The sequence below is a fragment of the Oncorhynchus keta genome, unplaced genomic scaffold, assembly GCF_023373465.1.
Source record: "Oncorhynchus keta strain PuntledgeMale-10-30-2019 unplaced genomic scaffold, Oket_V2 Un_contig_5219_pilon_pilon, whole genome shotgun sequence".
In the NCBI taxonomy this organism is placed as follows: Eukaryota; Metazoa; Chordata; class Actinopteri; order Salmoniformes; family Salmonidae; genus Oncorhynchus; species Oncorhynchus keta.
In genome coordinates this window covers 9,925-29,363 of record NW_026288181.1, presented here as the reverse complement: position 1 = coordinate 29,363, position 19,439 = coordinate 9,925, and the positions used below count along the sequence as shown (strand labels likewise).

The 19,439-nt window shown below is 45.4% G+C and overlaps 1 protein-coding gene across 1 annotated transcript; it reads left to right on the top strand.

Annotated features, from left to right (window-relative positions):
* The first annotated feature begins 260 nt into the window (after positions 1 to 260).
* LOC127925185 (uncharacterized) lies at positions 261 to 14,672 on the top strand. Its single transcript, XM_052510033.1, has 9 exons — positions 261 to 386; positions 12,568 to 12,613; positions 12,745 to 12,842; positions 12,985 to 13,218; positions 13,292 to 13,464; positions 13,573 to 13,763; positions 13,981 to 14,158; positions 14,328 to 14,381; positions 14,503 to 14,672. Exons 1-9 carry the CDS (start codon positions 277 to 279, stop codon positions 14,670 to 14,672), a joined length of 1,254 nt encoding a protein of 417 aa, XP_052365993.1. The 5' UTR covers positions 261 to 276.
* Positions 14,673 to 19,439: the final 4,767 nt, after the last annotated feature.

Genomic DNA, 19,439 nt, shown 5'->3' with positions numbered 1-19,439 from the left:
GCAGAAGCAGCCTTTATTTCCAGACTCTGCAGGCCTGCTGGGAGGAAAGATATTACAATAAACAGGTAAGATTCATCCCAAAAAAAACATAAACAACAGAAAGAGAGTTGTATTTCAAGACAGTTTAGAGAAGATGGTCATAAGAGTTCTTAATAACACTCGCAAATTGTGATGCATGAACAGTTGTGAAATGTTGTGAGAGGCCCTTCAGAATGCACATGATATGGTATTTCGTGGCACTGTCTCACACCTTACCTCATCTTGCAGAAGAAGCTCATGGTCCACTATCTGCTGCTCCAGAGTCAAGGCCAGGTCCCGCACCATGTCACCACGGAGCACATGAGCGACTGGCTGGTGTCTCAGGGCAAAAAATCCCTTAGGGAGAGGTGAGTACCACTTCATCACTCACCTTCACTGCCATTCCCTGCCACCAGCAGCACTCCAAGAGGTGTGGGTAAAATAAACAACAGAAAAATTGGAAGCCTGGAAAGTTGAATTGCTCTGTGTTTTATTTGAAGGGTGTGGAAGGAAACCCTGGAGGAGGGGAATGACCTCGCTCGGCTGGTAAGACAATGAGAGTTAGACACATACTACAAGTCAGTGAGCTCTTTACTAGCCTTTCAACAACTAGTTAGTAAAGCAGAATCGATATGTTGTGAAATTTCACTAATCGGACTTCCTGTTTCCTACGGCAGACCTGGGAAGTCAATACTTGCCTAAAAATGATAGACATAGAGCACGAGGCTGTCTGCAAGCTCCGCCGCTCCTTGCACTCCACCTCGCCAGCTGACATGTGAGTTCCATGTACTGTCCTGCATATGACTTGATCCATTTATCTTCACATCTGTAACTATGCAGAAACAGACTAAGACAGTGTTTTCTGTGAGCACATTGCACATCGTTTAGCTTTGTCTTCTCCTTTTTGTTGATTTCAGCGACCCTAAGGTCCACAGCATCGTGGAAAGAGCCCTAAGGTCCACAGCATCAATATGGGAAAGAGCTGTAAGGAGCATTATGGGCGAGCTGTCCAATGAGCCCCGTAGCAACCTGCTCAGCCCATCCCAGGTGGTTGTGGAGGTGGTGCCCAGGCTCCTCCTGGCCCTGTGGCTTCAGCCAGAGGAAGGCCATAGGGTGCACCCAATCCTAATAAGCGGGATGGCCGTGGGCATGGTGGCGGCCGTAGTGGAGAAGCTCTCCAGCATGTTAAAGGCCCCTTCTCCTCAAATCCCTTTCTCCCGCGCTGCGGCTTTTGAATCTGTGTGGTCAATCCTCGGGAGAATCAGTCAGTCCTTCTCCACGGATGACCTCCAGAGCCCATTTTATGTGAGATCTGTCTGTGCCTTTGTGGCTGACGAGGTACAGAGCTGCTTCCAGCCCCCTGCAGCCACTTTACCAGTCCTCCCTGTCGTCGCCGCGGCCATCTCCACCGCACCTCCAGACATCCGAGCAGGTGAGTAGCAATGATAGAGAGCACTCTGACAGATGCCTGTTGTGATGACATCTCGGTGACTTGTAGTAGTAGAGCTCATCAGGATTGTTGTTGTCACTCCTAACACAGAGGCAGACCCGGCTTCTTCCCACATGGAGGTTGTGAATATCAACGCTAACACAGAGGCAGACCAGGATTCTTCCCACCTGGAGGTTGTGGACATCACCGCTAACATAGAGGCAGACCAGGTGTCTTCCCACCTAGAGGTTGTGGACATCACCGCTAACATAGAGGCAGACCAGGTGTCTTCCCACCTAGAGGTTGTGGACATCACCGCTAACATAGAGGCAGACTCTGCTTCTTCCCACTTGGAGGTTGTGGACATCACCGCTAACATAGAGGCAGACTCTGCTTCTTCCCACCTAGAGGTTGTTGACATCACCGCAAACATAGAGGCAGACTCTGCTTCTTCCCACTTGGAGGTTGTGGACATCACCGCTAGCATAGAGGCAGACTCTGCTTCTTCCCACTTGGAGGTTGTGGACATCACCGCAAACATAGAGGCAGACTCTGCTTCTTCCCACTTGGAGGTTGTGGACATCACCGCTAGCATAGAGGCAGACCAGGCATCTTCCCACTTGGAGGTTGTGGACATCACCGCAAACATAGAGGCAGACCAGGCTTCTTCCCACTTGGAGGTTGTGGACATCACCGCAAACATAGAGGCAGACCAGGCATCTTCCCACTTGGAGGTTGTGGACATCACCGCAAACATAGAGGCAGACCAGGCATCTTCCTACTTGGAGGTTGTGGACATCACCGCTAGCATAGAGGCAGACTCTGCTTCTTCCCACCTGGAGGTTGTGGACATCACCGCTAGCATAGAGGCAGACTCTGCTTCTTCCCACTTGGAGGTTGTGGACATCACCGCAAACATAGAGGCAGACTCTGCTTCTTCCCACCTGGAGGTTGTGGACATCACCGGACATCACCGCTAGCATAGAGGCAGACCAGGCATCTTCCCACTTGGAGGTTGTGGACATCACCGCTAGCATAGAGGTAGACCCTGCTTCTTCCCACCTGGAAGCTGCGGACATCGGCCCTAAAACAGAGGCAGACAGAGCTTGTTCCCACTTGGAGGTTGTGGAAATCACCCCTAAGACAGAGGCAGACCTGGCTAATTCACACCTGGAGGTTCAGGACATCACCCCTCAGACACAGCAAGATCCAGCTTCTTCCCACCTAAATGTTGTGGACATCACCCCTAATAGGGAGGCAGAGCCAATCTCTTCCCTCGTGGAGGTTGTGGATGTCACACCTGAAGAAAGGACTCTCAAGATGGCCATCGTCGCCACTCTGCCAACTGACATCCAAGCAGGTTAGAAACACTGACAGGTCCATTTGTCATGACATCTTAGTAGAACCTTTCAACTGGCCAGTGTTTAGAACCTACAGTTTGCATTTGTTTACATTCTGTCCCTCTTTTCTCCCTTTCCAGAGGATGTTGCTGTGGTCATCCCAGATGTCACCCCACACGTCACCAAGGATGTGACACTGGATGTTCCATGCAGAGCTGCATGCAAAGGGAAAGTCCGCCAATTTTTTATCAGGCTTTTGAGGGCAGTGTGCTGCTGCGCCTGCCACAAGGAAGAGGAGGAACAATATTAGTTATTTGTCAGACCTTCAGAAATGGGATTGAACCATAGAACATTAAATTATTTGCATTATAATAATTGGATTCAATTTTGCTTTTCTTGTTTACTACTTAATTTCAGAACATTTCTATAAAATTTCACTTTGCAAGTGTGGAGTAGGTTGTGTAAATAAGTTGGAAACATCCCAATTGTAATTATTTTAATGATTTACTTACTACATGTAAAAAAAAAAAGTAGTATTTGATAACAAAAAAATGGAGGGAGCTCAACCAACGTTGAGTTGAGGTGCAACCAAAACCCTTAATCATCATAGGAAATGAAAAGGCGCAACTCTTGCGCACTATAAAAAATGCATTTTTTATTCAAGCAAGGTTAAAAGATGAACATTTTGGCCCCGTCTATGACGATATGCAAGTTGTAAAAGGGTGACCCAGACTCACCCTTTTTCTTGAGGGTTGCAGACAGTGAAAATATATCATTAAGTAAATGGGACTTGATATCCTGTTCTGGCTACCTCTTTAGGGGTGTGCACCTTAAATCTCTAACGGTTTGTTGTGGGGTTCGGTTGTTCTGGGGAGAGTCTGAAGTTCGATCTTTAGCAATGAGTGTGGAGGCTGTCCCCCTCCCAAAGTGTAATGACTGCGATGATGAAAACTAGGAGGAGCCACTGAGACATGTGATGAGGGCAAGGAAGATCACTCTGCAAGGACGGGATAGGACACATCACAACACTGCTGCTCATTCATATTCAAACCCACCTCAGACTATCAACACAAACATGGATGCACACACTCATTTGCGCACGCCCCCACACACACACAATGAACTTACCTGTACATATCACATCATGTCACCCACTTCTCCTCCATCCCACTACCGAGTCTCCAGTACCTAGTCCACACGCTCCACAACACACTCGTCTGATGAAAAGAGGTGAAATGAAGGTAGTAGGAAAAGGGAATTCCACAGTAACTATGCTGAACAAAAATGTAAACGCAACATGTGAAGTGTTGGTCCCATGTTTCATGAGCTGAATTGAAAGATCCCAGAAGTTTTCCATACGCACAAAAAGCTTATTTCTCTCATGTTTTATGCAGAAATTTGTTAGCATTTCTCCTTTGCCAAAATAATCCATCCACCTGACAGGTGTGGCATATCAAGAAAATGATTAAACAGCATGATCATTACACAGGTGCACCTTGTGCTGGAGACACAAAAAAAAGCCACTCTAAAATATGCAGTTTTGTCACACAACACAATGCCACAGATGCCCCTCAAGTTTTGAGGGAATGTGCAATTGGCATGCTGACTGCAGGAATGTCTACCAGAGCTGTTGCCAGAGAATTTAATGTTCATTTCTCTAACATAAGCCTCCCACAACGTTTGACAGTACATCCAACCGGCCTCACAACCGGAGACCAAGTGTCACCACTCCAGCCGATGACCTCCACATCCTGCTTCTTCACCAGCAGGGTCGTCTGAGACCAGCCACACGGACAGCTGATTAAACTGAGGAGTATTTCTGTCTGTAATAAAACCCTTTTGTGGGGAAAAACTAATTCCGATTGGCTGGGCCTGGCTCCCCAGTGTGTGCACCTATGCCCTCCCAGGCCCACCTGTGGCTGCACCCCTGCCCAGTCATGTGAAATCCATAGATTAGGGCCTATTGAATTCATTTAATTGACTGATTTCCTTATTTGAACTGTAACTCAGTAAAACCATTGAAATTGTTGAATGTTGCATTTATATTTTTGTTCAGTATAGTTCAAGTCAAACTCCATGGAAGTTGCTAGCATGACTGGCTCTGAGGTCGTTTGCGCTCAGATACACTCTGATTACCGAGAGTCCTCTCCTTAGAGACTCTGCCTACACCACCACCGACAGTCCCCATAGGGGGCCTGCAGACAGAGACTTACAAAGAAAGGCTCCTACAGTCGTTAAGTGAAGAGTTTTACCCATAGGCCTGAGTTAGTGACTGACACCCACCTGTGGTTTAGCTAGGCCTGCTGGATGCAGGATTCTCCCCCAGCCTCCCCAGTGATCCTCAACACACACTCACTCACCCCATATACTTCATATAATTATAAAGTTGCATGAGATAATTTGATTCCTCTCTCAGACAATGTTACATTAAATACAGTCCCAGTGTTTGGACACACCTACTCATTCCAGGGTTTTTCTTTATGCCAAGAGCATTCAACGCTATCATCAAGGCAAAGGGTGGCTACTTTGAAGAATCTAAAATATATTTTGGATTTGTTTTAAAAAAAAAAATGGTTACTACATGATTCCATGTGTTATTTCAGCATTTTAACATCTTCACTATTATTCTACAATGTAGAAAATAGTAAAAATAAAGAAAAACCCTTAACTTTTGGCTGGTACTGTATGTTTTATTATAAGATAATACATCATGGTTATAGTGTTTCTTATGCCTCATAGATTAAAATGAGACTGTTGAGTGTTACTGACGATCTGGGGAATTGAGAGACAGTGAAAGGGTGGGTTAAGGAGATTGGATAAGGAGAGAAAATGGAGATGAAGGAGTCTGGGGTGTGAACGAGTGGGAGGTGGAGAGACAACGATGACAGAGCGAAGAGGAAAAATGCTTGTATTGTATCATTTCATGAGTCTATCAAAAGTTGTGATGAGCTAACAATATGGCATTCATACTTGGTTCTTGAAACAAGAACTGAGGAAAGAGACAGGCTTGCAAACATGAAAAAGGACACCAGGCACATTCTGAATGTCTCATGGAACAATTAGTCTTTGGCCAAATAAAGGTGTGTGAGGCTCTTTTTGATAAAATAGCTTGACAGACATGACCACATCAGCTCTGTGCTGTCACCAAGTGGGGACTAATGTTCATTACAATAATAGTTAGAATCGTCATCACAATAATAATGCCAATACAGGAAAACAACAACACCAACTCCTTAAAACAACAGTTGTTGAGACAAATAACCTTTCACTTAGCAGATGGTTATTGTTAAAAGTAGTGCTGCACTCGACAAATGTCATTTGAGATGCCCCTATAGAAAATGGATAGAGCTGGGTCGACGAACTCGGAACGCACCACAGGAACCACCGCAAGCCAATCACTATGGAGATGACCATGGAACTCTCCAGCAGTGTCCTCTTAGATGGAACATCTCCTGGGAATCTTGAGTAGTTCTAAACAGAGTGCAGCTGCAACCAAACTCACCAAGTCTGTTTTACCCTGCTTACAGAGCCCCATGGCTGGGTGTTTTTAAGCTCCACACCCTCAGCTGACTCCTGGTCTCCCTGAAGCTTCCTCTTGATCAGCAGGACGACAAGGCCCAGTAGCACGTCGAGGCACATGCATCCAGAGCCAGCACCACACCTAAGAGTGAAAGAGAGACTCCAATTGGACTCCAGACTCCAGCCTGGTCTCATAGACTCGATGTAACATAGAAAATGTAAATCTGGGGACCGAGACACTACGATTTCGTATTATATGTTACGTTTGGTATGGATATATAAGACAGATAGTTACTTAAGACGAAAATGAAAGAAGGGTGGTTCGTCAGGGTGGATGGGTTGGCATATAACACGAATGTCTAGCAACCCAAAGGTTGCGAGTTTGAATCTCATCACGGCCAACTTGAGAATTTTAGCTAACTAGAAATGTTTTAACTACTTACTAATTTTTAGTATGGCCCTTCTGTAGCTCAGTTGGTAGAGCATGGCGCTTGTAACGCCAGGGTAGTGGGTTCGATTCCCGGGACCACCCATACGTAGAATGTATGCACACATGACTGTAAGTCGCTTTGGATAAAAGCGTCTGCTAAATGGCATATATTATATTATATTATTTAGCTTAGCATGTTAGCTAATCCCTTCCCTAACACTAACCTTAACCCTTTTAGCTAATCCTTCCCCTAACCCTAACATTTACCCTGTAACCTAACTCCTAAACGTAACCCTACACCCTAACATTTACATTTACATTTAAGTCATTTAGCAGACGCTCTTATCTAACTAATGTTAGCCAACTAGCTAACGTTAGCCACCTAGCTAGAATTCTTATCATACGTTTCGCTTGTAACTTGTAACATATTGTACGTTTTGCAAATTCAAAACATACAAATGAAATCAATCAAATCAAATTGTATTTGTCACATACACATGGTTAGCAGATGTTAGTGCGAGTGTAGCGAAATGCTTGTGCTTCTAGTTCCGACAATGCAGTAATAAACAAGAAGTAATCTTGCTAACAATTCCAAAACTACGACCTTATAGACACAAGTGTAAGGGGATAAAGAACATGTACATAAAGATATATGAATGAGTGATGGTACAGAGCGGCATAGGCAAGATACAGTAGATGGTATTGAGTGCAGTATATACATATGAGATGGGTATGGCTAGTGGCTAGTGATACATGTATTACATAAGGATGCAGTAGATGATATAGAGTACAGTATATACGTATACATATGAGATGAATAATGTAGGGTATGTAAACATTATATTAGGTAGCATTGTTTAAAGTGGCTAGTGATATATTTTACATAATTTCCCATCAATTCCCATTATTAAAGTGGCTGGAGTTGAGTCAGTGTGTTGGCAGCAGCCACTCAATGTTAGTGGTGGCTGTTTAACAGTCTGATGGCCTTGAGATAGAAGCTGTTTTTCAGTCTCTCGGTCCCAGCTTTGGTGCACCTGTGCTGACCTCGCATTCTGGATGATAGCAGGGTGAACAGGCAGTGGCTCGGGTGGTTGCTGTCCTTGATGATCTTTATGGCCTTCCTATGACATCGGGTGGTGTAGGTGTCCTGGAGGGCAGGTAGTTTGCCCCCGGTGATGCGTTGTGCAGACCTCACTACCCTCTGGAGAGCCTTACGGTTGTGGGCGGAGCAGTTGCCGTACCAGGCGGTGATACTTCCCGACAGGATGCTCTCGATTGTGCATCTGTAGAAGTATAATATGAATTGTAATTCGTAACATCTTGTAACGGCGTTCTTCGTTTGTCGAAAGAGAGTCGGACCGAAATACAGCATTGTTGTTACTCATGATCTTTAATGAAGGATCGCGATACATGAACATAACTTATACAAATACAAAAACAACAAAAACGGAACGTGAAACCTAATTACAGCCTATCTGGTGAAACTACACAGAGACAGGAACAATCACCCACGAAATACAAAGCGAAACCCAGGCTACCTAAATACGGTTCCCAATCAGAGACAACGAGAATCACCTGACTCTGATTGAGAACCGCCTCAGGCAGCCAAGCCCATACAACACCCCTACTCAGCCGCAATCCCAATAACCACAAAACCCCAATACGAAATACAACAAAACAAACCCTGTCACACCCTGGCCTGACCAAACAATCAACGAAAACACAAAACACAAAGACCAAGGCGTGACACATATTATAAAAAATGGGTGATAGACATTCACAAATGAATACATACCATATCATACCAAATGCGGTGTCTCTGATATACATACAGAATAATACGAAATGCTCTGAGACCAGGTTGCACTAGCACCTCCCCCGGCTGGTAAGAAGGCAACCTCTGAGTTACATTCAATGATACATTATTGACACACACTAATGAAATGGACATGGAATGGTAGTGGTTCAGTAACGGACAGAAAACAGGGGTGATGAATATACACAATAACTGATAGCACAAGTAGAGCAACAACACTGTTAACAAAGGAAGGACTGTATAAGTGACATAGCTACCTGCAGAGTATTACACAACAAAGTAAACACAGAGAAGTAACTTACAATAGGCAACAGAAGTAACTATAAAGAACAACAAGCAAGAATGTGCACGCACACTATACCACGAGTCCAGTTGATGGGTAGAGATAGAGAGGTTGATCTCTGTCTCTGCTTGAGGGAGACTGGGAGGAGAAGCAGGAGTTGGGGATCTGGGACACAAGCTGACTGCCTGTGATTTGCTGACCCCCTGGCGACCATGACTCCTAGTAACTAATCAGTGGACAGGCGTGAAGGGACAGTTTACGACACCGCTGGCCTGCTTCGCTACAAACAGATTTTTCCTGCAATCTAGAGCCGTAATCATTATGCTTAATTGATTCTTCTGACATGTCTGGTAAGTATGCAGGCCATTTCAGCTTTCAGGATTTCTGTACAGATCCTTGCAGAACGTGGATTATCATGCTGAAACATGAGGCGATGGCGGCGGATGAGTGGCATGACAATTGTCCTCGGGGTCTCGTCACAGTATCTCTGTGCATTCAAATTGTCATTGATAGAATGCAATTGTGTTCCCTGTCCATGGCTTATGCCAGCCCATACCATAACCCAACTGCCACCATGGGGCATTCTATTCACAACGTTGACATCAGCAAATCGCTCGTCCACACGTTGCCTTACATGTGGTCTGCAGTTGTGAGGCAAGTTGGACGTACTGCCAAATTCTCTAAAGCCGCCTCGGCTTATGGTAGAGAAATTAACATAAAATTCTCTGGCAACAGTCATTTGCATTCTCCCTCAAAACTTGAAACATCTGTGGCATTGTGTTGTGTGACAAAACTGCACATTTTACAGAGGCCTTTTATTGTCCCCCAGCACAAGGTGCACCTATGTAATGATCATGCTGTTTAAACAAATCAAAATATATTTTATATTTGATATTCTTCAAAGTAGCCACGCTTTGCCTTGGTGACAGCTTCATGAGGTAGTCACCTGGAATGAATTTCAATGTACAGGTGTGCTTTGTTAAAAGTTCATTTGTGGAATTTCTTTCCTTCTTAATGCGTTTGAGGCAATCAGTTGTGTTGTGACAAGGTAGGGGTGGTATACAGAAAATAGCCCTATTTGGTAAAAGACCAAGTCCATATTTTGGCAAGAACAGCTCAAAGAAGCAAAGAGAAACGGCAGTCCGTCATTACTTTAACCTTTGTTTGGTTACTACATGATTCCATATGTGTTATTTCATAGTTTTGATGTCTTCACTATTATTGTACAATGTTAAAAATAGTAAAAATAAAGAAAAACCCTTGAAAGAGTAGATGTGTCCAAACATTTGACTGGTTATGTCTATATTGTATATTGCAAATATGGTACAATCCAAGTGTGCAAAGCTCTTGGAGACTTCCCCAGAAAGATTCAAAGCTTTAACTGCTGCCAAAGGTGATTCTAACATGTATTGTGAAAACATGTAAATTAGATATTTCTGTATTTCATTTTCAATACGTTTGCAAAAATGTCAAACATGTTTTCAATTTGTCATTATGGTGTATTGTGTGTAGCTGGAAAGGATAAACAATTATAATTTCATCCATTTTGAATTCAGGCTGTAAGAAAACAAAATGTGGAATAAGTTAAGCGGTATGAACACTTTCTGAAGGCACTGTATATCTACAAGAACAATATAAATGAGTGACTCTTTGAAAGGGGGTCATATAAACATGGCCTTATTGTTTTCTTCTTCACAGCTATCATGCTATATTGGGCATCGTTTCTCAGACCAAATCTCCATTCTGGCTTAAACAAAGCAATCTGATCATGCTCCAGTCAAATTCACACTATAGGGAATGGCACAAAATGGCTTCTGTAAAGCACCTATACATTGTCCAATCAACATCCACACATTGATTTCATTCTTCGCATCTTTATTAAAACAAACACACTTGTGGAATGTTCAAAAGTGTGTGAGAGATTACCATTAACGTGTGTGTATGTGTGGGGTCAAGTTTGGCTGGTCATACATTTGCAAATAGCCGAGATTGGATATTTCAGCACCATGGACAGCAGCGAAATCGGAAAAGCGAGATCTGTCATTCAGCACCACATGGCAGTAGACAGCGGCCATCTCATGTGAAGTTGGCACTGGGAAAATCCCACGTAATGGGAAACGAGGCTTAGGAGGCAAAAAGACTGAAGGAGAAGACTCCCACAGGAACCTTATGCTAAACTGTTCTGCCACATTCATTTCAAATGTTACATATTTCGATCTGCAAATAATATAAACTGACTTTTCAAACTACACTGTACAGCTTTAGTGTGTCTGTGCATCATAGGTACAACTGCACGAAATTCCCCTCTCAAATATTTGTTTGTGAGAAACAATAAGAAAAACAACTGTTAGACTTTTACAATGCGCACTGTCGTGCATTTTTATATTACCAGCAAGACAACGAAGTGATGGTCTATACGCGCCATGGAGACTTATAACGGATACTTCCCACCCAGCAAAAGTTCCCACGCTGAGCGATTTTGTTAACTACACTATTATGCATATAATTCAAGACAAACGTTTATTGGCATTCATACTCTTATTTTTAACCGATTAGCTTTGCAAAAGTGTACCTTATGTCAATTCAGAGCTCGGAAATATTGGAATAACGTGCTTAAGAGGACTCTGACACTCAAGGCGCACAACAAGATAACACAACAACCCTATTTTCAATTGACAATCATTGCTTTAAATATATATGGTTAATAGATTTGTATAGGCATATATAAACAATTAATTTCACTTGTAAACCAAGGTTGGATTAGTAGGTCTAAGCAGCATGTCGAAACAGGTTCCAATCCTCATATATACACATTATGACAAAATAAAGAGCTTAATCTTTCAAGACATAAAGACATAGAAGCATACCCATTTATAAAGGTTCTACACATTCCATTTCTCCATAGCAATAGAATGTAAACATTCTATTTTGTGCCAAACATTGCCTACAACTCAATTCTAAGTGTAGCATATTGGACGACTCCACAGTAATTGATCATTCGCGACATTAACTTATTCCTGTTATCTCTAGAGCATCTCGTATATCTATAGCGCTGCATTTCTTCACCATCTTACCATGGATAGGGTTTGGTGCATTCCGGAGTTCACTTATGGTCCCACAAAGGTAATCTTTGGAGATATTCATTTTAGCATACTGTAAATACCTGTGCACAATGTGCATAACAAAGCATCATTATTGTCATTCTCTTCAAAGGAATTCTGCAGAAGCAGCCTTTATTTCCAGACTCTGCAGGCCTGCTGGGAGGAAAGATATTACAATAAACAGGTAAGATTCATCCCAAAAAAACATAAACAACAGAAAGAGAGTTGTATTTCAAGACAGTTTAGAGAAGATGGTCATAAGAGTTCTTAATAACACTCGCAAATTGTGATGCATGAACAGTTGTGAAATGTTGTGAGAGGCCCTTCAGAATGCACATGATATGGTATTTCGTGGCACTGTCTCACACCTTACCTCATCTTGCAGAAGAAGCTCATGGTCCACTATCTGCTGCTCCAGAGTCAAGGCCAGGTCCCGCACCATGTCACCACGGAGCACATGAGTGACTGGCTGGTGTCTCAAAAAATCCCTTAGGGAGAGGTGAGTACCACTTCATCATTCAGCTTCACTGCCATTCCCTGCCACCAGCAGCACTCCAAGAGGTGTGGGTAAAATAAACAACAGAAAAATTGGAAGCCAGGAAAGTTGAATTGCTCTGTGTTTTATTTGAAGGGTGTGGAAGGAAACCCTGGAGGAGGGGAATGACCTCGCTCGGCTGGTAAGACAATGAGAGTTAGACACATACTACAAGTCAGTGAGCTCTTTACTAGCTTTTCAACAACTAGTTAGTACAGCAGAATCGATATGTTGTGAAATTTCACTAATCGGACTTCCTGTTTCCTACGGCAGACCTGGGAAGTCAACACTTGCCTAAAAATGATAGACATAGAGCACGAGGCTGTCTGCAAGCTCCGCCGCTCCTTGCACCCCACCTCGCCAGCTGACATGTGAGTTCCATGTACTGTCCTGCATATGACTTGATCCATTTATCTACACATCTGTAACTATGCAGAAACAGACTAAGACAGTGTTTTCTGTGAGCACATTGCACATCGTTTAGCTTTGTCTTCTCCTTTTTGTTGATTTCAGCGACCCTAAGGTCCACAGCATCGTGGAAAGAGCTGTAAGGAGCATTATGGGCGAGCTGTCCAATGAGCCCCGTAGCAACCTGCTCAGCCCATCCCAGGTGGTTGTGGAGGTGGTGCCCAGGCTCCTCCTGGCCCTGTGGCTTCAGCCAGAGGAAGGCCATTCAGGACACCCAATCCTAGTAAGCGGGATGGCCGTGGGCATGGTGGCGGCCGTAGTGGAGAAGCTCTCCAGCATGTTAAAGGCCCCTTCCCTCAAATCCCTTTCTCCCCGCTGCGGCTTTTGAATCTGTGTGGTCAATCCTCGGGAGAATCAGTCAGTCCTTCTCCACGGATGACCTCCAGAGCCCATTTTATGTGAGATCTGTCTGTGCCTTTGTGGCTGACGAGGTACAGAGCTGCTTCCAGCCCCCTGCAGCCACTTTACCAGTCCTCCCTGTCGTCGCCGCGGCCATCTCCACTGCACCTCCAGACATCCGAGCAGGTGAGTAGCAATGATAGAGAGCACTCTGACAGATGCCTGTTGTGATGACATCTCGGTGACTTGTAGTAGTAGAGCTCATCAGGATTGTTGTTGTCACTCCTAACACAGAGGCAGACCAGGCGTCTTCCCACCTGGAGGTTGTGGACATCACCGCTAACATAGAGGCAGACCAGGCGTCTTCCCACCTGGAGGTTGTGGACATCACCGCTAACATAGAGGCAGACCAGGCGTCTTCCCACCTGGAGGTTGTGGACATCACCGCTAACATAGAGGCAGACCAGGCGTCTTCCCACCTGGAGGTTGTGGACATCACCGCTAACATAGAGGCAGACCAGGCATCTTCCCACCTGGAGGTTGTGGACATCACCGCAAACATAGAGGCAGACTCTGCTTCTTCCCACCTGGAGGTTGTGGACATCACCGCTAGCATAGAGGCAGACTCTGCTCCTTCCCACCTGGAGGTTGTGGACATCACCGCAAACATAGAGGCAGACTCTGCTTCTTCCCACCTTGGAGGTTGTGGACATCGGCCCTAAAACAGAGGCAGACAGAGCTTGTTCCCACTTGGAGGTTGTGGAAATAACCCCTAAGACAGAGGCAGACCCGGCTAATTCACACCTGGAGGTTCAGGACATCACCCCTAAGACACAGCAAGATCCAGCTTCTTCCCACCTTGAGGTTGCGAACATCATCCGTAACAAAGAGGAAGATCCGGCTTTTTTTCCACTTGAATGTTGTGGACATCATCCTTAACAGAGTGGCAGATCCAGCTTCTTTCCATCTAAATGTTGTGGACATCACTCCTAATAGAGAGGCAGAGCCCATCTCTTCCCTCTTGGAGGTTGTGGATGTCACACCTGAAGAAAGGACTCTCAAGATGGCCGTCTTCACCACTCTGCCAACTGACATCCAAGCAGGTGAGTAACACTGACATGTGACGTTTGTCATGACATCTTAGTAGAACCTTTCAACTGGCCAGTGTTTAGAACCTACGGTTTGCATTTGTTTACATTCTGTCCCTCTTTTCTCCCTTTCCAGAGGATGTTGCTGTGGTCATCCCAGATGTCACCCCACACGTCACCAAGGATGTGACACTGGATGTTCCATGCAGAGCAGCATGCAAAGGGAAAGTCCGGCAATTTCTTTTCAGGCTTTGGAGGGCAGTGTGCTGCTGCGCCTGCCACAAGGAAGAGGAGGAACAATATTAGTTATTCATCAGACCTTCAGAAAAGGGATTGAACCATAGACCATTAAATTATTCACATTATAATTGGATTCAATTCTGCTTTTCTTCTGTTTACTACTTAATTTCAGAACATTTCTATAAACTTTCTCTTTGCAAGTGTGGAGTAGGTTGTGTAAATAAGTGGGAAACATCCCAATTTTAATGCTTTTAATAATTTACTTACTACATGTAAACAAAACAAAAAAAGTAGTATTTGACAACAAAAAAACCGAGGGAGCTCAACCAACGTTGAGTTGAGGTGCAACCAAAACCTTTAATCATCACAGAAAACGAAAAAGCGCAACTCTTGCACACTATAAAAAATGCATGTTTTATTCAAGCCAGGTTAAAAGATGAACATTTTGGCCTAGTCTATGAAGATATGCAAGTTGTGTTTCCCAGTTAAAGGGTGACCCAGACTCACCCTGGTTCTTAAGGTTTGCAGACAGTGAAAAGATATCATTAAGTAAATGGGACTTTTCAAATCTTGAATAAAAATATTTAATGAACATGAATTTAAATACAACTGACTTGAGGATCAGAGCGGGCTGGCTGACTGGCTAGCCCTGAAAGCCCTCTGCCTCTAACTCTGTGTGGTTCATCTCAGCCAATAGGTTGTGTGGGTTGTCTTTCTCTCTGTGGGTGTGAATCACTATGACCTCTCCCTTGGCCTGCCTGTTGGCCTGATCAGAAGGCTTGTCATCTCTTTCCTTGCTCGCATGAGCAGGAGGAATGGCATCTGGGGTAACCTCTCCTCTCCCACCTCTCCCTACTGTCTGTGTTCGACTGAGGTCACTCGTTCTCTCTCCCTGGGTGTTGGATAATTCCTCCTCCACTGTGTCTTTGTGAGCTTGAAGGAGTTATCCTGTTCTGGCTACCTCTTTAGTTCTGGCACCTTAAATCTCTTTCGGTTTGTTGGGGGTTCAGTTGTTTTGGGGAGAGTCTGAAGTTCGATCTCTAGCAATGAGTGTGGGGCTGTCCTGTGGGGTGTCCTACTCCCTCCTAAACTGTAAGAATCATAAAATATGGGACGAGATGTTAAAAACTGTCCATTGTGCCAATAGATGGAATGCACTCGCATGAGATTTGCCGTGATGTTGACAGAGTGGCATGGGAGGTTTATTTCTTAGACTGGGGTAAGATGTCAATTTTTGGGACACATCCTCAGTAGTGTGCCTTCGAATCAGTGGGTGTTTCGGCCTTTAATCACTAAACACCCTCATCAAGGTGGCCAGCTAAAGGGTGATCAAGCCTTAGCTTGTGTCCCATGCCCAATTAAGATGTCCCACGGGACAATGCAAGGCAGGGGCGTCCTCTTCCCTGAGCCAGCCATACAGCTGACCGCATACCTCATATGCCCTCCTCAAGTTGGAGGAATCTGAATTGGGTTCTCAGGTGGGGGTGGGGGTCATGAAGTTATAGCCCAGCAAGGGTCCTTCCGTTTGATCCAGATCCACTGGCTGCCTCTTTCAGCTGCTTGAGAAACTGCTCTGACGGTCTGCCGCAGAGCCTGTCCATGGATTCCAAGTGTTTTCAGCAACCTGATGATGGAAGAAGCCACGAATCCTCTGCATCCCACTTCAACTGGCCAGACTTTTGCATTCCAGCCACGCTGAGTTGCGTCTGCTGCCAACTCTGTGTAACGCAGTTTCTTACGCTCGTAGGCCTCTTCAACAGAGTTTTCCCACGGGACTGTGAGCTCTATGATGTACACAGCCTTTCGTGAAGGGGACCAGAGTACCATGTCTGGCCTAAGGTTGGTAGAAGCAATCTCGGGTGGAAAAATGAGTTGCTGGCCAATATCGACAAGCATCTTCCAGTCCCGGGCTATGGCTTGGTGTCCAGTTTCTGGCTTTGTAGGAGGATACTTGGGCCTTTTCTGTCCCTCCGGATCAAATCAAATCAAATGTATTTGTATAGCCCTTCGTACATCAGCTGATATCTCAAAGTGCTGTACAGAAACCCAGCCTAAAACCCCAAACAGCAAACAATGCAGGTGTAAAAGCACGGTGGCTAGGAAAAACTCCCTAGAAAGGCCAAAACCTAGGAAGAAACCTAGAGAGGAACCGGGCTATGTGGGGTGGCCAGTCCTCTTCTGGCTGTGCCGGGTAGAGATTATAACAGAACATGACCAAGATGTTCAAATGTTCATAAATGACCAGCATGGTCGAATAATAATAAGGCAGAACAGTTGAAACTGGAGCAGCAGCACAGTCAGGTGGACTGGGGACAGCAAGGAGCCATCATGTCAGGTAGTCCTGGGGCACGGTCCTAGGGTTCAGGTCAGTTGAAACTGGAGCAGCAGCATGGCCAGGTGGACTGGGGACAGCAAGGAGTCATCATGTCAGGTAGTCCTGGGACATGGTCCTAGGGCCCAGGCCAGTTGAAACTGGAGCAGCAGCATGGCCAGGTGGACTGGGGACAGCAAGGAGTCATCATGTCAGGTAGTCCTGGGTCATGGTCCTAGGGCTCAGGTCCTCCGAGAGAGAAAAGAAAGAGAGAAGGAGAGAATTAGAGAACGCACACTTAGATTCACACAGGACACCGAATAGGACAGGAGAAGTACTCAGATATAACAAACTGACCCTAGCCCCCCGACACATAAACTACTGCAGCATAAATACTGGAGGCTGAGACAGGAGGGGTCAGGTGACACTGTGGCCCCATCCGAGGACACCCCGGACAGGGCCAAACAGGAAGGATATAACCCCACCCACTTTGCCAAAACACAGCCCCCCACACCACTAGAGGATATCTTCAACCACCAACTTACCATCCTGAGACAAGGCCGAGTATAGCCCACAAAGATCTCCGCCACGGTACAACCCAAGGGGGGCGCCAACCCAGACAGGCCGACCACAACAGTGAATCAACCCACCCAGGTGACGCACCCCCAGGGACGGCACGAGAGAGCCCCAGCAAGCCAGTGACTCAGCCCCGTAACAGGGTTAGAGGCAGAGAATCCCAGTGGAAAGAGGGAACCGGCCAGGCAGAGACAGCAAGGGCGGTTCGTTGCTCCAGAGCCTTTCCGTTCACCTTCCCACTCCTGGCCAGACTACACTCAATCATATGACCCACTGAAGAGATGAGTCTTCAGTGAAGACTTAAAGGTTGAGACCGAGTTTGCGTCTCTGACATGGGTAGGCAGACCGTTCCATAAAAATGGAGCTCTATAGGAGAAAGCCCTGCCTCCAGCTGTTTGCTTAGAAATTCTAGGGACAATTAGGAGGCCTGCGTCTTGTGACCGTAGCGTACGTGTAGGTATGTACGGCAGGACCAAATCAGAGAGGTAGGTAGGAGCAAGCCCATGTAATGCTTTGTAGGTTAGCAGTAAAACCTTGAAATCAGCCCTTGCTTTGACAGGAAGCCAGTGTAGAGAGGCTAGCACTGGAGTAATATGATCACATTTTTTTGGTTCTAGTCAGGATTCTAGCAGCCGTATTTAGCACTAACTGAAGTTTATTTAGTGCTTTATCCGGGTAGCCGGAAAATAGAGCATTGCAGTAGTCTAACCTAGAAGTGACAAAAGCATGGATTCATTTTTCTGCATCATTTTTGGACAGAAAGTTTCTGATTTTTGCAATGTTACGTAGATGGAAAAAAGCTGTCCTCTAAATGGTCTTGATATGTTCTTCAAAAGAGAGATCAGGGTCCAGAGTAACGCCGAGGTCCTTCACAGTTTTATTTGAGACGACTGTACAACCATTAAGATTAATTGTCAGATTCAACAGAAGATCTCTTTGTTTCTTGGGACCTAGAACAAGCATCTCTGTTTTGTCCGAGTTTAATAGTAGAAAGTTTGCAGCCATCCACTTGCTTATGTCTGAAACACATGCTTCTAGCGAGGGCAATTTTGGGGCTTCACCATCACCACCGGATGAATGTTGTTGTTTTGACGGGATTGCTTGTTTTTGTTGGAGGTAATGAATTGGTTGCACTCCTCTTGGTCTCAAGTGCTGCAGCCAGGCTCTTGAGGACCTGATTGTGCCTCCAGGTGTAGCGGCCTTGTGAGAGGCTGGTCTTGCAACCTGTCATTATATGCCTGAGAGTCGCTGGAGCTGGGCAGAGGGGCAGGTCGAGTCCTCGCCATACCATTGATGTAGATTTTTTGGTGATGGAAGCACATCATAAACAGCTCTTATGATCAAGCTGATGTTGCTTGCCTCCATTTGCCAAAGCTCACTCCAGTTGATCTTTCTCCTCTCCAGGCCTTCCCACCGCATCCATTGCCCTTGTTTAGCAAGAGAGACAGCCTTTGCACTTCTTGCAGTCTCCTCCTGTCTGCGCACCTCCTCGACAACCAGCTTCCTGCGTTCAGATGTTTTTGCCTTATGGAATGTTGGTTTGCTTGCTGCCAGGCCAAAGCCTCCTCTTCCATGCTGGATATTCCCCACAATGTCTTGGTGTCTCAGGGCTGATGTTGCTTGCTGCACAGCCTTGGATGATGTCAATTTCCGTCCAGTTTGTAGGGAAGGTGCAGCCCTGCTAATGGTCTGGTCTTTGGAGTCCTTCAATGTCATCTGAAGTCTTACTTTAGAGCACTTGTACTCCTCTGTTAGACTTGTAAGAGGTAGTTCAAGGACCCCTTTGCCATAGAGGCCGATGTTACTCAGCTGGGACACCCAGCCATTTCTTCACGTATGAGGTAATGGTTCGCTCCATCTTCTCCACTGTTGTTATTGGGACCTCATAGACGGTGAGTGGCCACATTACCCGGGGGAGAAGTCCAAACTGTAGGCACCAAAGCTTG

Coding starts and splice junctions, on each gene's coding strand:
- LOC127925185 (XM_052510033.1), top strand. CDS start 277: ATGGTCCACTATCTGCTGCTCCAGAGTCAAGGCCAGGTCCCGCACCAT. Junction 13,219..13,291: donor GTGGAGAAGCTCTCCAGCAT/GTTAAAGGCCCC, acceptor AATCCTCGGGAG/AATCAGTCAGTCCTTCTCCA. Junction 13,764..13,980: donor AGGCGTCTTCCCACCTGGAG/GTTGTGGACATC, acceptor CCCACCTTGGAG/GTTGTGGACATCGGCCCTAA.